At 37.2% G+C, this 21,917-nt stretch overlaps 1 protein-coding gene across 1 annotated transcript in view; it reads left to right on the forward strand.

Annotated features, from left to right (window-relative positions):
• Positions 1-201: 201 nt before the first annotated feature.
• kcnk3a (potassium channel, subfamily K, member 3a) overlaps positions 202-21,917 on the forward strand; it is a 32,985-nt gene continuing 11,269 nt past the window's right edge. The window contains exon 1 of the mRNA XM_004083438.5: positions 202-609. Coding sequence (XP_004083486.1) covers positions 327-609 — 283 coding nt within the window. The 5' untranslated portion in view covers positions 202-326. The remainder of the gene's footprint in view (positions 610-21,917) is intronic.

Genomic DNA, 21,917 nt, shown 5'->3' on the forward strand with positions numbered 1-21,917 from the left:
ATATATTGTATATATAACATACTATATATTTAATAACAAACATTAAAAAAAATGTTTTAAATAAATTATTTTTTGTGCCAAAAACGTGTTGCGGACGGATCGGGCCCCGCTGTCATGGTGTAACTGGCATTTGTGGAAGTAAAATCCAGAGGGAGGGGTCTGGTGGGGGCGGGAGGAGTGGTGCTGAATGAACAGCTCCCCACTCATAAAACAATCACAGCTCCTCTGCTCCGTCAGACCAGCAGAGCCATGAGCAAACCGAGCTGTGCGTCCCGCAGCGCCGCGCTGACTCTTCCCTTGCGCCCCTGACGCACGCCGGCACCACCATGAAGAGGCAGAACCTGCGGACCCTCGTCCTCATCCTCTGCACCTTGACCTACCTGATCGTTGGTGCCGCGATCTTCGATGCGCTGGAATCCAAGAAGGAGACGAGCCAGAGCAAAGATCTGCGCGCGCGCAAGGAGGACCTCCGCCACAGGTTCAACTTGTCCACGTCGGACTTCGAAAAACTGGAGAACGTGGTTCTGCTCTTGAAGCCGCACAAAGCCGGTCTGCAGTGGAACTTCGCAGGCTCCTTCTATTTCGCCATCACGGTGATCACGACCATAGGTAGGCAAGTTTTATGCAGACCTTTTTGGAAGTTCATGTGTACTTTGTTAATGGGCTGGAAGGTCATGCACTTTTAAAAAATATATATAAACCAGACTAACGCACAGAATTAACCAGAAAATGAGCTCTGGCAACAAAAGTTCTCAAATAATATCCAAAATATTAGTTGTTTGGTTGCAGCTGAAAAAATTTTAACTATTTTTACTCATAAATAGTCCTTAAATCATGCACTCCAGCTTAAAAAATGTTTTACAGGCAGAGTTCAGAAAAGAAAATATAAATTTTATTTAGTTCATTAGAGTCCTAAATCAGCTGCAGCCCAGAGCAAAATACACTGTGTTCTCTCAACTGAGTGAATAACTGAACATATTTTTTCTTTAGAATATTTAGCAAACTAATTGTTAAGGAAGTCTAACACGAAGAAAACATTATAGCCTGAAGAAACTGAAGAAAAGCTGAAACATTGTTTTCAACAGGCTCTCCAGGCCAGTGCAGTCAGTCCTAATCACAAGTCCTGACCTCAGTCTGCACCATCCACACAAGATTGTTCATTCAGTCTGACTGATCTCACCTCTTTCATTTCACAAAGCTTAATTTTTCTCAGCTTACTATTTTAATGTTCACGCTGTGCTCATTCAAATGCAATTGATTGCACAGTCGTTTCATAAAACCTGAAAGTATCACCAAGAGGAAGATCTTTAAATGATCTCAGGGCAACAGAATGATAATTAAATTATTTTTTAATGAGGAAATAATGATCCTAATGTTGCATCTCCCCTTATCTCCATCTCTCATCTGACCCTGTTGGATTTAGTGACTGCTGCGGTTGTCATTCATGACTTGTAACCTTATCAGACGCTAACAGCTATGTACACTAACCTAGCCTCCAGTTTCTGTAACCACTTTCTGTAACTGTAAGCCTCCAGGATGCCACAACACAAAGATTGACGTCTGAATTTGTCATAAAGATCTAATCACTTCTCCACTTCCTGCTGCTCCACCTGCCTCCCTGAAGTATACATCATGTGATCCCACAAGTCAGTTACATAAAGTTCATGTTGATTGAATATTGAGCTGCTCATGAAGGACATGATGCTGCTTCTGTCCTGCTAAAAATTCAAAGATAAAGAAAGGAGTGCTTTCAGGAAAGAAAAAAAGGAGGCAGATGGCAGGGTGTCCACTTACAAACATCAGTGGGAAGATTGAAGTGATGTGAGACACACCATGAGAGGATGTGAGGGAACTTTGAGCAAGACAAACACCCTGTAGGATGGGAGGGGGGTGCTGGTAGTTTGGGGCTGAGGGGGGCTTTGTGTCACAGCCATCCTCCCACGACATTTACCCGGCTCTCGGCTCCGTCGTCTCGTCATTGCTGCAGCATGATCATTTATGGTGAACAGAGGACAAATTCACATCGTAGCGTCCTAAAATAATCCACGTCTCATTTCCTTTGTTTGAGCTAATGTCACATTTGACATCTGACGAGGACGGGAACATGTCACGCTGGGGTATTTGTGGCAGTTGTGCTGTTTTTCATGGCAAGGTGGATGTAACTTTTAAATACATGTTGTCTCAGAAGGGAGGCAGCCATTGTGAAAGGAAGAATTTGATAAAACAGTTTGTTTACACAACATAAATGAAAGGGAGATGCCTCCCAAATCACATAAAAATTTGATACTCAGCAGACTGCAGAAAATATAATAAAATAATAGATAAAGCATTGCCTCAGTCCCGCATTTATTGTTTGAGTCGACCAAAAGTTAATTCATTTCCCATTTAAAGCATTATCTTTCATTCCCAAATCATTACACAGCATTTTTATTGTATTTTCATACAAATAAAACCATTGATTTTCATGTCCCCATTTTATTGAATTACTGCAACATGAGAATTATACTCCGGCTTCTGCACATCCTGGATCTTTTATTTTATTACTGAACAATCAGTCCCATCTGTTACAATTAACCAATTGCGTCAAATGATTCTTTTGTTAAGTGAAGTTAGACACTTTCTCTTTGAGAACAAACGTTTAAACAACTTCAGGATAAGAAAACCTGTCTTTTTCAGGAGTTAGGATAATGAAAATAGTCGTGAAAAACCAGAAGAACTGTATTCTCAGGAAGAAAAATGTGTATCTTATGATCAAATTGGTTCCCAATGGTTTGAATGTATACTTGGACAGATGTCATATCACCAGAATGACAAAGAAAGACGTGAACGAAAGATGTAAACTGATATTTGAAATCAAATTGTATTTGATAGAAACTCCCTGACCACATAGACATAAAACCCTCAAACATCCTGTTTGATGCCATTTGAAAAATGCGTTAAGTCAAAGAAATAAAGCCAGGTCATTTCAATAAGCAACCACTAGGTACCTTGTTAGGTTAATCAATATAGTCTCCATTCTCTATGATTTAAAGAGACCAAATTTACTGCAGAAAGAAATTCGACCAACTTTGATCACGTTTGTTGTTAGATTGAGTATCTGTTGGAACTATAATGGTGATTCATATTGGCAAATCTCATAATTTCATTTTATATTTGTAATTACCATGCTCCAACAGTTATCAGCTGTGTCTGTCTTATTAATTTCTCAAATTTTGGAAAAGCTAGGGGTTTAGCTGGGTCTTCGCCATGATGGCAACAACCTTGAATCTGAAATCTGTCTTCAAATTAGTCCAAGAGAAACCGTTATGTCCAAATTTGGCTTTAAAATTGTTGGTCAAATAATTTGAATGCTTATTAAAATGTAATTCAAACCCAGACAATCACAGTAACTTTACGTTTAATGTCTAGTTAAAAATTTATCTTTTTCAAATAGCACCCTTGTAATATAAATTTTCTTAAACAAACTGACTTAATTGAGTGTTTATTGCTTTTGATAGAGAACCTCTGCTGTATAACAATCCATTATCTGTAGAGAAGAGCAGAGACACTTAAGCTGTGTGAGTTGCTAAAATCCCAAGATGACATCCAGGCAGGGTTAAAGCCCGCTGGTGCAGAAACACTCCTCTTCAGAGGCTCTCCTCCAGCTATGATGCCACCAGCATCAGTTGTCCACATGGCGTCTAGAAAACGTGATGTATGGATGTGATGCTGAAGACAACACAGTTGAGTTCTTCAAATCCTCTGGGTCAGTACCATTTCTGTCTGTGCACTCACATTAAATAAATATATCTTCTTATTCATTTGCTGTTAGCATGACTCCATGTTCAGCTGTTATGTAATGAGAGCACATTCTGAATTGTTAATAGTAATTACTTACATTAGTATCCTCACTATTATGAAGTCAGCTTAAGAGGTTAGTGCAGTGAGCGGCTGAGAGCACACGGAGGAAAAGTCTCAGCAGCTGTTCCACCATAGAGTCATTATCCTCACAGATGGAGGCAGAAGCTTCAGCTCAGAACTTCAGACTGGAGGAACGGCATGCAGTGGCAGGAGAAAAGAGGCAGCATCACAAATTAATTTTGGGTTAAATCAAAGGGGTGCCTCTAAAGAGTCAAATTGATAAAGTTATGGTTTCTGGGAAATCCAAAATCATTTTAATCACATGGAAACAATTCCTTCCTTAATTGATGTTTTCTTTTTGTTAAACTTATTCTGCTTTAGCTGTCTGAATAATGAACTTTTATTTAAGTATTTTCACAGACTAACGTCATGTTTTTAAATCCTACTCCAATCATCCTTTAATCTGTTAAAACTATTCCCTGTGGTATTTTAATTATCAGTATGCTTTTCTAGCCAAAACTGATTTTTCATCAGAAATTTGCTTCTGAGTAAACGTGCGCTAATTTCTTGTCATTCTTTTGTTAAAACGCTGTCTCAGTAGCTAACAGCCCCTCACAACCCCAACCTAACATTGGTGGTGCAACAAATGTTGGAGCTCTCATCTGTACAGTTTTGAGCCAGATGCCAGCTCAGATGAGGAAGCATCCGTATAAAGCAGAGCTGATTGTAGTTTGTATACAACAACTTCAGGCTTTTTTTGCAGTTTTAATCTTAATTTTCATAAAAAATGTCCTCCATATATGCTTCAGTTATATACCAAGATAAACACAAAATAGAAGCTGCTTAGACCAACATTTTTGCTGTTGATACATTCCTGTTTAAGTTTTGGCCAGTTATTTTCTTTTTTCCTGTGAAAATAACATTTCCTATATGACACATAAACCCAGTAGTCACAGGACAAAGCTTGTTAGCACTATTTCCATTTTAGAAGAGGCTTGGAATTAGCAGTTATAGGACTTTGCCTCGGGGCTGTCCTTGAGAACTCAAACAGCTGAGAGGATGAAAAACTTTGATGAAGAAACATTTATGCAGAAACCTTTCAGTTCTGCAAAGAAGCAAACATGTATATGGACATTATTATACAGCATGGAGCCTATTATCACTGCAGCCATTTTTGTGTATTTTTATTAGTCCTTAATCCTTTTAAACATGGTGACATTTCCACATGATGACGCTTGTAAAACCTCTTAGACTGGTTCTGTGTTATTGCTGGTAAACGTGCGTCATGTTGTAGTTAAATGCACTCAAAAATTCTAAATGAAGATCTTATTTTGAAACCCGTTAAATTCATACTACTCATTCATATCAATGTGCCCACAGTCTGTGGTTTGTAATGTCCATTCGTAGAAAATTCTGGAAGAGTCCCAGCCTGAATGCATCTAGAAAAATGTGTTCTAATGCAGGTCAGCATTTATTAGAGCAAGGCTTTTAAATTTTCATTTTCTCTGATTGTGTGGCGTCAGAGTAAATGCATACATTTGTCATTGTTTTGTTTTGCAGTTGTGCAAAGTCAACATACTGGTTTTATACATTTCTGGTCTTTCATGGTCTTTACTCTCATTTTTCTTTAGAAATAATCTTTGTGAGGTGTTTTTTTTTAAATTAAATAATTTTTCTAGATATAAATTATTATTTTTCCATTTTTCATGATATTTACGTATTTGCATTAACTAGAAAAATGGCTGGCAGAAACCTTTCAAATCAAAAAAACCCCAAACCTATGTATGATGTAGAGGAAGAGCGAAGAGAGCAATCCATGCATGCATTTTTCAATTTTTTTTGTTTACCCTAATTTGAATAAAAACTGTAAAAATCTTTGTTTTTTATTGTAAATAAACTCAAAAACAGCTCATTGCTTGTAATTCAAAACACCCAGTATAGATGAAGCAATAAATATGAAACCCTTTCATTCGAGCTAAAGCTTTGACATCTCATTTTTTTTACATTTTATCATAAAACTATTACCATAAAAAACTTTTTTTTTAGCATGAAAAGTCAATATACAAACAAAAATTAAACAATCCCCTCCATAGTTTTAAATATTCCATGAAAAAAATTGTAGACATCCTTGAGGAAAATGAATTGAAATGAGTATTTGGCATATAAAAATATTTGGCAAACCTAATTGATGACTCCTCATGTTCATGCCACACATGGAAAAACCTAATTTGTAAAATTCAATTTCTTATGTTCTTTACAAAATGCCATTTTCTCTTCATTTGAAAAACTTTTTAGTATTGAGAAATGTTTTTGCCTAATGACTTGAAAAAAAAAATATTTGCAAAATTTAACAACTACTAAAAGTCCTCAAATTCCATTTTATGCTGTACTTTTGGGTGGGATGAGCTGATCTGGCAACTCAACAGACTGTGCTTTTATACACAAGGCAATAATGTGTTCCTGAATTTATCCCCAAATCCAGGGCTTTCAAAATCCAGGCCCAGAGGGCTGGTGTCCTTCAAGTTTTCCAACCAAGCTGCCATTGAAGCTCCTTATTAGCTAAACACACCTGATCCATGTAATCAGAAGCAAATAAGGCAGGAAGCCAGCCCTCACACGCCTAATCTGTTCACTATCCTGAACTGAACTGGATAAAATCACTTTTGTTTCTGTATCTTACTTTTGAAATATGTTGCTGAAAGAAATTACTTGCATTTATTTTCATCAGGTTGGTTAAATACAAACAAATATCAGAGTCTAAATTCCATGTATTTTTGTTAACCTGCTTGTTTGTTTGTTTAACATGTTATATTACTCATTTTTTTGTTGTTTTATTTTTTGCTGGACTCCCTTAGAGGATGTTTGTAATCTCCACATGATTTTTTTTTAATTTGAGTAAATTAAATAAATAACAGGGACAGACATAAAAACAAAAAGAAAATCTAATTATGTGATAAAAGCTTCCAGAAAAATTGATTTTTTTGCTTGTTTGAATCTCATTGCAGTCTACGTCGTCCATTTCACCATTGTGGCTCCGGGCTCTAAATTCACATTTATTCTCACTAAAATTTAAATGATTTACTTTACATTTAGATGAAATCTCAGCTCCTAAAGGCAACTTGAAAGCAAAGGAGCAATTCTGTCAAATGTGAAATTGAGAAGCTCAGTGCAAACAGTCTGAACGGAGGTGTGGAGGACCAAGTTCACGAACAACAGAAACCAAAAATAACACGTCGGACAGAAAACGGATTTAGCTTAATCAGATTTTGTTTCCCAAAATAGACAATCTTACCCCTCAAAAACATCCAAAAACAAGACAATGAAATGTTTTTCATGCAGTCCAGTTGCTTTGGCTTGTATGACTTTCCAAGTTCTTTATTAACACATGAACACTAGAAGTAAGATTATCAAATTGGAAGTTTGGACCATTACTGGCCTAAATGAGGAGATTATTATGGCAGAAATATACATGTAAAGCTATGTTCACACTGCCTTTGGCAACACCTGTGCAAACAATCACTTCCAATGAAATTCTATGAAAGCGTGTGTAAATGTCCATTTTGTGCTTCTGAGTTCATAACTCTCCCATTCACTCATTGCTGTACATGGCCACTGAACATCTTTTCAACGCACATTGAAAGTTGAAACACTTTGAAATTTGACCAACCAGGGACTCAGAATTGGTAGTAACATGGATGACGTCCCCTTTAATTTACACAAGTACCAACTGTTTGTAAATTGATAATGGAAGAGGAAATTAATACTTACAGTTTATTCCTGGCCTAGAATTATATGACACCAAATCTTTCATATATCGGAATGGAGCTGTGAAAGAAAATTCTTGAGCAAGACTCGCAAGATATTTACCACATCAATATTTCTCACCAAGCCTCTTCCAATGTAGGTGGCGAGTATGTGTTAGTAAAAGGTAGCAAAAGAATAATAAGAAGCCCCTCCCTGCTTGACCAGTGTGAAAACATATCCTAAACGCTCTAAACACACATTCTTGAACATAGCTTAAGACACAAAACCTGCACTAACTTTTCTATTTAGAGCTGTTCCATTATGAAGTGAGTTGAATACTCAATTAACTGAGAAACCTCACACTTAACATGACAGAAGTAAGGGATAATGGCCAATGAGGTGTCTATCAGCAGAAATTAATGGACGATGCGGAGGGGTCCAACGCAAAGCTGTTGCAAAGTCCATTTATTTCTGATAATGGACACCTCAAAGCGCATTAACCAGCTTATACCAAGGTCACTTACGAAAGAAAGAAATATTAAATCTAATGTTAGTATTTGAATATTGTTAGTTTTAACGTTTAAATCATTTTTCACAAGAAGCAGAGTGTTTGAGAAGACTCATTATGACGGCCACAGAACCTGAAACTTGCTGTGCTGCAGCTGGTGAATGAGGACTCACTAGCGGTGGACAGTGTTATATATGGGGTGAGGCGGCCATGGTGCAGCGGTAGGGTGGCCGACCCATGATCATAAGATTGCAGGTTCAACTCCCACCTTGCACACCCATGAGTCAACGTGTCCTTGGGCAAGACACTGAACCCCACCTTGCCTCTGGTGGTAGGTTGGCACCAGTGTGTGTGTGAGACTGGGTAACTGGGTAAATGGGTCTGTGACAGAAAAGCGCTTTGGGACTTGTAGGTAGAAAAGCACTATGTAAGTATATGCCATAAGTATACATTTATCATATATGTTAAGTAATCAAAAGCATAATTTCAGAGGGAAAATTCACCTCTTACTGCTTGTTTTTGTCCCGACAGTGAAGCACAAGTTTGTTTCGAAGAATCAAACTCCACAAATAGTTTCCTAGATCTCTTTTTTTGCAAGAAATATTGACCATTAACTGCGATCATTAAGCTTCCATTAACCGACAGTCAATTTAATTAATTGATAATAAAATGATTTATAAATGTGTATTCACTCTGTATCAAGCAATACAGTAAGCAAGACAGAAGGACAAACAAAAAAACGTAATAAAATTAAAGGCAACATTCTAGTTGATGGTAAAATTCGATATTCAATGGCTTGTCCATCATAGACCCATTTGCTATTGCGAAAAACTGTGTATTAACATTCGTAACATTCATATTCGCCCGGACTATAGTATAAAGCTATAATACATACAAGGAAAAAATATGAACACATTGTAGTCTAAAGGAAATAAAACAGCCCTCAATTTTTCAAAAAAACCAGAACCTGAACTTTTTAAAATATAACTTTTGATTGTGTTCAAGTAAATTATGCAAAGAAATAACATTTGGAGCTAAAATGCTACACTTTTTCTTTAGTGACTGGAAAAAATTTAGAAGAAATGCTTTCAGAAGCTGAACAGAAGGAACATGCATTAAATGGCGAGCTCAGCGTCAAACAAACCCTGAAGGATAGATCTGAGAAAGTTCACAGAAGTCACTCAAACTGCTTTCGCTCCCAAGTCGTAGTCACGAGCAGCAAATGTTTACCTATGGTACGTCTGCTGTTTGCTCCACTGACTCAATGGAAAGTTGAGCGCTGCTTGACTCACTTAACATAAACATGACCTTATTTTAATACAGCGGAACCTGACTGAGGTTTATCCAAACGAACTAGTACACAATAGTGAGATCTCCATCTTCCTCATTTGGCATTTCCTACTGATTCTTTTCCAGACTCTAAATATACAATTCACTGTGCGCTGAGTCGCAGCTGGATCATTGTAGAATTGATTTCCATGAGATTTGTTTAAACAGAAAAGTGAACTCTTTACTTGTTTTCTTCTCTTTCATCTGAAACACGCATTTAATCTCATGTCCTGCCATATTTGATGATGTGCCTTTTTCACTACCTGGAGCTTTTAGAGCGAGTTGGTCACCAGTGCTTGATTAATGTCCTAATCCGACCAGATTAGAGGCTCACTGGAGCTGACACATGAGCTGCAGCTCCATCAACACTGGAAATGGACCGAAATTTGATTTTAAAAAGGAAGCAAATGTTCAAATTCCTATCTGACATCACTTTTAGTGGTTTCAAAGACTTCTGAAGAAGGAAGTCCTATGAGCTTTACATTCTAATTATTACATTATGAATAACCATGCACTGGAAAAAATGTCCTTGTCAAAACAGGTTTCAAGATTTAGAATACAGGATGTTTTCCTAGGAATATCACTGCAAAAACAGGCACTCTAGAAATACGTAAAACAGTTCTTACCTCATTGGCAGATATTCTTTAAATTAGCAAGCAAATCTCTTAAAGGGGTTAAGTATGGAAGATTTTTCACCCATAGTGGGAAAAAAAACACCATGGCATATTAAAATGGAGTAGATTTGGAGTTGCTGTAAAATTAGTTTAAGCAAACAATAAATTGAAATGTAATTTTTTACTAGTGTATTGAATAATGTATTTTCAAGATGCATGGCTGAATTGCATCCATTAAAATTTTAAAGGCAGTTGATTTTGTATTTATTTAAAAAAATATTTTTAAAAACCTAAGATTCAATTGTTATTTTTCATATTGATTTCTAAACTGCAGAATGCATTTTCATATTGCTAGCCTGAATTGGATATTCCGCTGTCTATATGTTGGTTTATGAAAAAACAACCAATGGAACTAGTAGAATTTGTCTTGGTAAGACTTTGTGTTACACGTTTTGATGGCCTGCTGTTTTAAGAAAAAGGGAATCTTGAAATTAGCAACAAACATTCATATTTAGGTATCATACATTAGTGATATTCCTAAAATAAGACATTTTAAAATATGCATTAAAGATTCATTGTCTTAAAACAAGTCATTACATCTCACTAAAAGGTTACCAAAAAAGAGTTCTGTCTTATATCAAGTGAAATTAGATATTTATGTCTGACACTGGACAAAGATACAAGATTAGATTTTTGTGTTTTGCAGTGTATTTTTAAAATATAACACAAATATTAACATTATTAATAATAAGAATACAAGAATTATGAAGCTCCTATTCTGGAATGGGCATATTCACACAAAAAAACAGGTCAAAATTCCCTTATTCCCACAACAATGGGCTTGGAAATGACTCACAGCCCTTAAACATATTTTCTGACTGTCGTAACTTTTCCCTTCAGTTGGGTTTGCTGAATTAAAGTTCCCATAGTTTTTTGTTTGTTTCTTATTTTTACTTTTAATCTGACCCTCCTCTTGGGTGGTCTGGATGAGAATTGGGCACTCATAAGCATCATCTACACCTAAGAAAAACATGTTTGTTTAAATTTAAAATATCATATCAGCTTCAACAGAGGATCATGGTACTGGCAGGCATGAGAGCTGTTGACGCAAACCAAAACTGTGTTTGATAACGTCATCTGACAGAATATTACTCAGAAATATATAAACAGGAATATTTCCGCTGTTGCAACACATTTATAATACTCAGAATGTAATCAAGAATATGCTTATTATTTGAAATGGAGTTCTCAAAAGAACATAAAGTCTGCATGAAAAGGAAAATTACAAGCTGTTCCTTGGTTTGTTATTCAAGCTTTTGTTAAACCTTCAGGATCAGAAAGAAGGTAAAGCTTCTTGGTTCCAAAACTGTTCAGGCATAAAATATAATGAAATGTTTATGTCTGTGGAGTAAAAACTGACAGATTTACAAGAACAAGGCTCCGTCACAACGCTTCTCCACTCCTGACCTGAAAAGGAAAGGAATTGGTAAAGCGTGCAGCCAGTAGGGATTGATGGCGGAAACAATGCTGCTAGCAAGGCTGTCATTATTCTTACTCTTTAATTTGCTTTGTACCGGCAGGGCTTTGTGTTTGTAATGCAAATCCTGTTTCCAAGTTTTAAGAAAAAACATTTGGCTTGAGTTTTGAGCGCTTTTACTTTATATTGTAATTTCTTTGGTGCATCATTGTGAAAGGTTTCCTTCGCTGTCGAAAAATCAAGCTAATTTTAGGAACTTCAGGGTTAAGCTTAGTTGTCTCTGGTTCAAAGAAAACTTTTGCCACCATTGTTCCTTCTGCAAAAGACTCACTTTTGTCAAAGTTTATAAAACCCTAAAAAACAGAGTGGGACTTTAAGATGCAGCCACTCCTCTCCATGACCTTTCATTGGCCGGGAGACCCAAAGAACCCTCGGCACCCGTACAGGTGTATGTGACTAGAGCATTATACTTGGAAATCTATGCAAACCTGTTTTTGCATCAACTGCCTGAAAGAACGTGCTTTGTGTTTAGAAAACGATGCTGTATGTGGAGATGGCACAGCTGACATCACTGCACACTGTCCTCTGCCTAAGTGGCACAATTACAGTCTGCACTTAGCTACAAATGGATTTGAGTTCTTGGAGAAATGTCTCCTTAGTGATAGGAATACTGATTCTCAGCAGGAAGCTGATTATGGATGGTGAATGTCTGCACCCCTTGTAAATAATGGAGTTCTGTGTAGTACACCTCACAGCAGTGGCTCTACAGAAACGACTAAATTTGCCCCCATGGCTGTTAAGTCAACAATTTAGAGGAGAATCTTAAAAAATGGGAACATGAGCATTTCTGATGGGGTTGGAAATGTCAACCAACTGAGTGTTAATTATATTCCCAAAGCACTAAGCTGTCTCCCTCAGCCCCCAGAGACAATGAAGCCCCAGCAGCTTCGGTTTTTCTGCCTCCACACAGACATGTGCCAAAGAAACCCCAAAATGTTTTCCCATCACGTGTGGTCAGCTCTGTTTCTGTGATGGTTGAAATCATTCATGTTTTGATTCCTAAAAACTAATTTTTGTCATCCAAACATCTTGATTTTCCGACGGGTCACATCTTTGATCGAAGCCTTCAACTTTCTCTGAGTTTAAAGTTCTGCCAGTGTCACGCTTCTCCACTGGCTCCAAGAGCTGGAATGATTCGGGCCGACAGCGCCAAGAGGCTGTAACTCGTTTGGCAATTCCCAGAAGAATTTGTTTTCCAATTTGTTTCCAGCATCTGCTTAATCTCCCAACAAGCCAACCTGAATGAAGTGCGCTGTCCCCCTCTGGGATGTAATAATAGTGATAATAATAATAGCAGTAATGGGTGATTTGTGTTTACCCCGCAGGGCTGGTGACAGAGGACTCCCAGCTTTACACCTAAAACATCGGTCCAGTGAGGAACTTGTGTTAAAACGCATAACCCGTTTCTGCAGGAATTAATGTTACATTCCAGCTGTCAGGGGAACTGTGGCTGCTGCTCCTACATGCTAATGTGAGGATGCAAGGGTAATCTGGAGTTGACACCTTTGAGCAATGAAGCAAAATGATCATGCAGTGATCTGTTTAAAAAGAGGATACCAACAGCATCACTTTGCTGCATTGATGGGTTTTCCATCCTCCCTCTGCCTTAATTTAGAATCTGAATCTGCTCCAGATCTAAATACGTCTGGAATGCATGACTTGCCAAACCTGCATATCATAGTAGGTCATTAGCGAGTGAATCCTGGCTGTACAGTAACCTAATTTCTGCCAGACATTTCACAACATCCTCCTACAGCAGTTTTTTTTTCCTAACCTTGTCTCTGCTTTAATTTTTTATGTAAAAAATATCTAACTCCTTTCCTGTGTGGAACTTTGGAGAAGTTTCATGCAAGTTTTTTTTTTTTTTTTACACTCACTTTAATAAAACAGTTTTTAAAGACGGAGTATAAGGGCCACCAAGAAGGAATATAAATTTATGAATGTATTGAAATAAAGTTGCAAAATTATGAAAAAAAAGTCTTAAAAGTATTGGGGAAAAAGTCAATATTTTATGAGAAGAAAAAATATGAACTTATGACTAAAAATGAGCCGTTCTAAAAGGAAAATTATACTCTTAAAAAAACAAAAGATAAAAGTTTTGATGCATTAATAAAGTTGTACGTTTAAAAAAAAAAGTAAAGCAGATTCAACGACATTTTTGAGCAGTGTGATGTCCATCCAATTTCTCAAAATTGTCTGCAACATAAATTAAACGCTAATGTTCGATTGTTTGTAGTATTTGTGAAGCTAAATGTAACATTTACTTGAAAAAATTAGACTTTTTTCACTTATTCAAGGACTTTATAGTCACATTTGTGATCTGCTGTCATCTGATGTGATCACAGTCATTCACCAGCAGGGGCTGGCTTGTGTGCCTGCCAAAAACATATCGGTGAAGTAAAAAAAGGCACGTTGTGACGCCAGGAGACGCTTTCAGAATTAGTTTCTTTTTGAATTTAGATTTTGGTTTGTGGGTTTTTGTTGTTTTATGGTCAAAACAAAAGGTTAACAGCAGGTTATGATTTAGAGCTACTTAATTATAAGTTAATCTTCGATGCCAAAAACAACTACAAACTACAATTACTAAGAAAATGTGTTTTTGTCAACATATTGGGGCTAAGGTGTGTATAAACACAGGGGCACGACAATTCCAGGTAGATAGAAAAAGGTGAAAAGATATAATTACTCAAATGTGATTGAAAGACCCACTTTGATCATTACTGATCTATCTTGAAAGCATTCCCAGTTGTGTTTCAATTACAATAATGCTGTTTTTTCCCCCCAAAATAAAAAAAAAATTAAAAGGCATTTTCAAGGATGTAGTTTCTGCAAAGCAGCAGTAGCTTCTGGGGAAAATCTCCTCTGAGTTGCGGGCGGGACCGTTGGCACGGAGCAACCACGCCCCCCTTCCTCTCCCAATTGCTTAAAACTCAGAAGGGAGCTTGTGGCTCACCTAGCTTATTTTCGACATCACAAAGATGCTTTTTTTCCAGCTGCATTTTCTTTGCTGCAACGACCAAACCAAAGAAACAGTCAGAAATTAAATTTTGAGCTAAATGTTCTTTATATATGTCACAAGAACATAGTAAAAACACCCAAAACACAACTTTAATCTGAGAAAGTCTTTAACTCAGATAAAACCATTAAATAGTGAACAAAAAGAAATGACTGAATCTGCAGGTTTTTAAATACTGAAGAAGCAAGAAAGTGCAGAATATTTCTGAAGGAAGAAAAGGAGGTGAAAATGGCTAAATGGCCAAAAACTGAGCTGGAAGTTTAAAACCCCACAAGACTCAGCTTTTATTTTTACTCCAGCCTTGATGAGGTCACACTGTGAGATATCAGACTTGCATTTGAGCTTTCCTCTGAGTTTGTGGGAGTAAGGCAGTACACAGTGAGATAACAAATACAGCATGAATCACATTTTCCTGCGGTCTATTTCCCCCAGCCCTTCATTTAGACCTCAACTAAAGCCACAAATGCACTTTCTGGTACAGTGAGACGGGGTGAGGTGACCCTGCAGATTGAGTGAAGCTCCCCTTCTGTCTCCATCAGCCATCTGGACAGCCTGAAGCTATGGCTTCTTTATCAAAGGGACAGGGACAACAGGGATGGTCGTTCCACGAGCCGTATTTGCATGCATTTTTTACATAATTTGTCTCTGTGTGATGGTTATACATTTTTTTTTTCACACAAAGTTTATATATCAGTCATAAAAGCAAAATAAGTATCAGTCTGAGCTTCAAAGCAGAGGAACAAAGGGATGATGGAAAGTTTTTAGAACAGGAGCCCCCTTCTCAAAGTCAAAAAAAGCTTCTGTTTTTAAAGGACGCCCAGATCAGCTGGAGTGTTGTTCTGATGTGAGGAATCCTTTGAAGAACTTTGTCCTTTTTTCTGTTTTCAAGGAGGCTTCTGTAAATACTTTAAGACACTCACACCTTAGATTTATAGAACAACTGAGGAGTTTTCAAGGTCGTCGTCTGAGGAGGAGGATAAGTGCATTTTTTTCATTTCAAATACTTGTCTGTTTCCTGTAAATCTGTGATGTATTCTTTTCCTCTTTTAAAGTATAAATAAGTGGTGATAATATGATTATGACACAAACTTGTCAATTTTTTATGTAAAAGGTGAAGTGAGAGTTCTTCTTTGTACCTAAGAGGGATGATCCTTTGATAGACGAACCCGACTAAGACAGCCTCTTGTTCTTTGGGAAGTGCCAGCTTTAATATTAAAGCTTGTCAAAAACTTATGAAATTATCATTATGGCAAATTATTTATGAAGTGCAAGTTGAGAGAAGCACAGAAACTCCAACAAGCATCCCCGCAACTTTTTGTAAGTAACATAAATACTAAACTTTACGCATGTAGTGCAATGTATAAAATGACCATCAAGGCTTTTATTTTGGTTTATCTTTGTCCGTTTAAAACCACAGAACATCATAAGATCAGAGATTAAAAAAACGGAGCACCCGGTAATGCAGTTTAGGGTCCATATGACACTTTGATAAGATCCATTACTTGATTTGATCGACCGTGGTCATTAGGCTCGAAATGATCTCCCGCATCATATGACATGACACGTGATAGCTTTACAAGACAGCATTCAGATGGCCAATTGTGCCACAGTAGAAAGGACCACACATGTATTATGAGAGCTGAGAAAGCTTCCCCATCATTGGCAGGATTTTGAGATTTTCAAGTGGGAATTTATGTTTTGAAATGCACAATTCGGGTCTGAAATATAGTACCTGGCTGAGCAATCATCCCTTATTGTTTGATTTGGCTTTGGTTTGAAAAGAGGGATACATATATCTATATATATAGATATATAGATATATATTTATACTTGGATATAGATATACAGAAGATCAATTTATGACACGTTAAATCCATGAAATGGGAATTTAGTCAAAAACAGTGTGGACTAAAATATTCACACTCTTATAATGCTTTACTTAACTATTTCACTTATTTATTTGTCATTTTTTGGACATTACATTATTCCTGAAATCACTTTACATTTCACAGATCAAGTATGAAAATATGTTTTCTTCCATAATACACTGTTTAATTAATATGCCTAAGAGTCATTCTAAACTTTTTTGGGTTATTTCTTTCCTATTTTGTTCACCCAAAGAGAGATAACGGAACTAAAGTATTATTCTAACATAATTTATTTTGGAGGTTTTTCATTCATGTTTGAGTGTCATTTGTTGGGATTTCAAAAACAGTTTAACCCTAATGCTTTTTTTTATGTTGTAGTCAGAAAAAAAGCTTTTAATAATAAACTATTCATTCAATTTAAACAATGCGGCTCCAAAATTACCTAAACCTAAATTACCTAACCTCTTATAATAGCAAAACCATCAGTGACCTTTTTTTTCATAGCTGATTTAAACCATATGAATCAAGGAGTTAAGTCTGTTTGTTTAGGTTGGATTATGAGCGAGGCTTCGGCACTAAAACCTCCCATCCTCATCTTTTTAGCTGAACACATCAGTGGATGGCATAAAGGCTTTAGTAAGAGGAGCATGCTGCAAAGTTAATTGCTGTACAAACAGCTCTACATTTTCAATAGAATTGTTTTCTGTGTGTAACCAGGCACAGATGCTTATATATGCCTTTGTTTTTCTTATTGGAGTGTAAACTGATCTTTTTGTGTTCTACCACACACATGCATGTCAGGTTAGGACAACATCTGCTGTCCGAACAAAAGAGTTGAAATATACCCAGTTGGTTAATGTGCACATGTATCAGTGACCCACCATGGCAAAGGCAGGTGCAGACTGCAAGACAGCAAATACAATTCACTGAAGTTCATGTCAGAAGGTGAAAGTGGGGAGTCACACCTTATTAAACTAAGCAGCAGAAATTAAAGAGATCTCTGTGCCTTTGTCAAGAATTTGAATCATTGTGTTTGTTTTAATGTGCAGCTGCCCCTTTATCATGACATACACATGATATTGCATAATAAAATGTTGTTCAGGGAGGAAAGGGATCAAGAGTGAGATCATTTTTTGCAAAGGAGAACAAACAGTAGGGCTTCCAGATGGCTTTCTGCAAATATGGAATCTGAAGAAGTCTCTGTAGTTTATAGACCTCATTGAACACTCCCTAATAATAAGTGACCTTGTGTAAAAATATGTGGGACTTGACTAAACCTTGACTACAGTGACAGATAAGTACATAAATATCTGACAAATAAGGGAAATTCAGCAGAAGTTCGAGGGTAAAAATAATGGTCAGATCAGATAATTGAAGAATTTATTGGGAAAAAAAAAGTTTAAAGCAAATTTAATAAAAAACACGTGAGGATCGGTGCCTTTCTTGGTCGTGCTTTGTGTTCAGGTTTTGTTTGATTTTTTTTCCCCAATCAGTGACACCAAATTCAATATCCATGTGTCACAGCAGCTTTTAATTCAGTTAAACAACCTTTATACCAGGATATTCAGTGAACAAAGACATGAAGTTAGCTGGTGTTAGACTAGAGGATGCAGAAGACGGGGTTAGATGGAGGAAGCTGATTCACGGTGGCGACACCTGAAGGGAAAAGCCGAAAGGAAAAGAAGAAACCAGGATTTTCAGTCGTTTGTTGCCAGATCTTTTTGTTTTCTCCCTTAGATAGGTTGTGGTTAAAGTTAGTGATGGTCAGATGAAGCCTCATCAGGTATTAAGATCTCTCAAACAGTTATGTTGGAAAAGGCTTCAGTTGAGGCCCCAAATGAACAGTGAAGACTGAGGACCCCTGCTGGTCTCTGAAAGTAGGACAGGTTAAGGCTTTGGATTAGCTTTTGTAAATAAAAGAAGGCTGAATTGCTTAAACTTGTCTATACTAAGAAGCTTATTTGGGAAGGAGCGTAAAAGTTAGTAAAATGTAATACAGTGGTCATTGAAGCCAGTATGAAACTAAAATGTTCAATTTCCAGTATGTGTTAGACTGTATCGAACCACAAAAAGGACAAGTATAGTATGGATGGAAATTGTAGTTTGACAGCAAGTTTTTTTTTTTTTTTTTCAAAAAAGGAATTTTGCATTTGAAAAAGTTCAGCGTAAAGAGCAGAAATTTTGTTTTGGGTACTCATGAAGAGTTTTTAATGAGTGAAACATGGGGAAACATTTTTAATTTTTTGAAGAAAATAAAACTTCCCCTTCTTAAATGCTAACTATATAATCCACATTTTTGGCAAGTTGGGTTATATTGCTATATAATATTCTATTTAATAGAATATAATACAATCAGATCAGGGGAGATGGCAAATTAGGAATCATCAATTTTATAAATAAAAATCTTTTCAGGAAGTGGGTGCGGACTTCCATATGCACTTTGCAGGGGTGGCATCATTTGTTAGTAGTTAGGATTGAGTTAATCTTTTTTGTTTTGGTCATGTTTGTCTATCAAACTACATTATATAACGGTAATTATAGTAGAATTACCGGTATAAAGGCCCATACACACCGGGATGAATATTCGCCAGCCGTTTTTCGCCAGCGTTTTTCAACACGTTTTTGTGTTCACACCCAGGCAATTTTCGCTGACGATGAGCCGAGCGAACATGCAATTTCTGTCGCTGACATTAGATGACGCTTAAAGTAAGACAGAAATACTCCTGTACACAAGGTGGCGCTGCGCAACTTTACGCTTCTTAAAGTCGCTTTTCACTCAGAAGAAGAGAGCAAGTATTTACGTGATTGTCAGAATCATACAAAGAAAACATGAATATTTCAACCACTAGTAGCTCTGGCTCCAGTTCCAGCGATGAAGAAATTATTGTTCTGTTGAATGATGAAAGACGCCGGAAAAGACGTCGATTTTGGGTACATCCCATAGTTACGAGAAGAGAAGAACATGGGGAGTTTTATCGACTGGTACAAGAGCTGAAAAAGTATCATGAGCGTTTTCTGGGATATTATAGAATATCCGTCAGTATTTCTTATTATTTCTTCTATATTATGTGCGCTCAGAAAGGCAGTTTTGTGTTTGAGCGCCCCCAAGTTGTGTTTTACTGTAACTTCAGAAGCTCCAGACACGTGTGCAAAAGGGCCATTTTCATTGGTCGTATAGTTTTTGACGTCAAACCAAAAAAACGAACCCGAGGCGTTTTTAAAAAAATGACGCTTTTACGCGTGGCGTTTTTCGCGTCGGTGTGCACACTCACATTGGTGCCCTTTGTTTAGTGACGAGGCGTTAAACGTTGGCGAATATCGCGCGCGAAATTCGTCCCGGTGTGTACGGGCCTTAATGCCCATTGAGATTCAAATAAAATTGAATTGAATTACATTAGATTTTTAGGTCTCTTGTATTTGGTGCCTCCTCAACGCCCTTCTATTTTCACGCCAAAATAATAGCTACGCTTTTTCTTAACCTTTAGATCCGTGGTTTTGTTTTGACAGTTGTCTTGCAGTCAGTACTCCAGAATAAACATGACATTTTGTTGGTGTTTTTTTTTGTTTTTTTTAGCGATAGTGCTGTTGACTCGTTTGATTGGGATTGTTTGAAGACCAGCGTATGCTAAAGTTAAGAGTACAAGATAGTAACCAGAAATGCTTACTGATACCAAGAGCAAAATCAGAATCCAAACCATGAACTCTTTCTTCTTTGCTAGTGAGACTATGGTGTCACATGTCACCCACCTGTTGATCCCTCCGCCCCAAGCCTTCTTTTCCTGCTGTACCCATGTTCTTCAGTGTCTTGACTTTTTTCTATGCAGTCTTTTCCTTCAGACATTAAGAACTGGTGTTTGAAGTGTAAAAAAGGCTTTAAATTAAAATGTATCTGCCTCGATTTACCAGTTTCCCTTTACCCTTAATGGTTCAAAAGTTTCCAAGTGAATAATTGCCTCCTCATCTGTTAAATAGTGACAAGTCTTTATTGTTTTGTGTTGTCCTACAAACCTTACAGGTGCTTCTTAGGAATGGCATAGAGAGAAAAATAATGTATTTTTATTATTTTTTGCAAACACCTTAGTAGCATTTAGCTCTTAAATTGGTCTTTGTTTAGCGATACAAAAATGATCGGATCTTAAATCAATATGAGGCAGGATCGTCCTCTTCGTTGCTTGACAACATCAAAAAAAGATGAGGAATGAATTTAGCTGAGTATCTGATCCACTCAACCTTTTTGCTTCATTACTTTTATATTTAATTTGTGCGGTTTTCCTCCCAGTCGTGTTGTATACAGTTTGGGTTCATGCAAGCCTCATTCAGGTCCAGCTGTGCAAGTTTTTAAACAAGTTCATATCAACTGTATATCAGGTACATAAATCAGATGATTTATTTAATCAACTGACCCTCCCAGAGATCTCACACTCGGCCTGGAATGCCTCGCTTGCTGACTTCATGGAAAACTCTGGCCTGCCAAGGTTTCCTCTCATATCCCCTAAAAAGGAACCTAAGTTGTACAGTGGACCTTGTTATTCTTTTACTCTTTTTTTAAAATGCACAATCAGAGCATTGGGCTTTACACACGCAAACTGCTGCCCTGGAGTTTAGATGAAAGAGCTTTTTTGGTTGTGTTGCATGTTGACGAGGGTTTTGAAAGGTAAACCAGAGCAGTGGATAAGTCACACCTATCGGAGCTAACGCCTGGTTTGGTGTGAAAAATTGTGAATCTGCGGCATTTGGGTCTCAGCTGTGTGCCAGATGAGAGCACATGCTCCTGGGGTCGATTCGGAGCCCACACAGGGGTAACCAAGTTAACGTGAACCCAGACAGACGCTCTGTCAGTGGGCTGCCTCTGGCATTGCATCATATTGTTTCTAATAAATGCATCCTGCATGACTCATTTTCCTCTCGCTGCACCTTTTGGACAGACTCATTGTTCAGGTATGAAGATTATATTCAACTTATTGTTGGAGGGACATTCTTATGATTTAAAGCTCCTGACAAATCTATTTGATACGGTTTTGATTAGGGAGTATCTCTGCAAACAAGCTGTGTTTGGATTCTGTCAGCAAGATTTGAAAACCCAAATGAAAATGTACAATTTAACAAACTTAAAATTAAAAAATGTTAATATTATGTACATGTTTGTTCATAAATGTATATGTATGTATGTGTGTATAGTGACTAGATAGGTAGAAGGATGCTTAGTCTAGGTAGCTGATATTAGGGGATAGGATGCATAAGACAGGGTTAGATGGAGGAAGCTGATTCGCTGTGGCGACCCCTGAAGGAAAAAGCCAAAAGGAAAGAGGATGTGCACACAGAGCACAATAAGCCTTTTAAGAAGTCTTGGATATTTTCAGAAATGTTGACTGACATAGAATAAGGCTATAAGGGCAAAGGGCGGTGTGAACCCAGCTAATGAAAACGCGATTTGCAAGTCAAGGGCGGCCGTTTTCATTGT

The sequence above is a fragment of the Oryzias latipes genome, chromosome 24 (genome assembly GCF_053564925.1).
Source record: "Oryzias latipes strain Hd-rR chromosome 24, Olatipes_Hd-rR_3.1".
Classification (NCBI taxonomy): Eukaryota; Metazoa; Chordata; class Actinopteri; order Beloniformes; family Adrianichthyidae; genus Oryzias; species Oryzias latipes.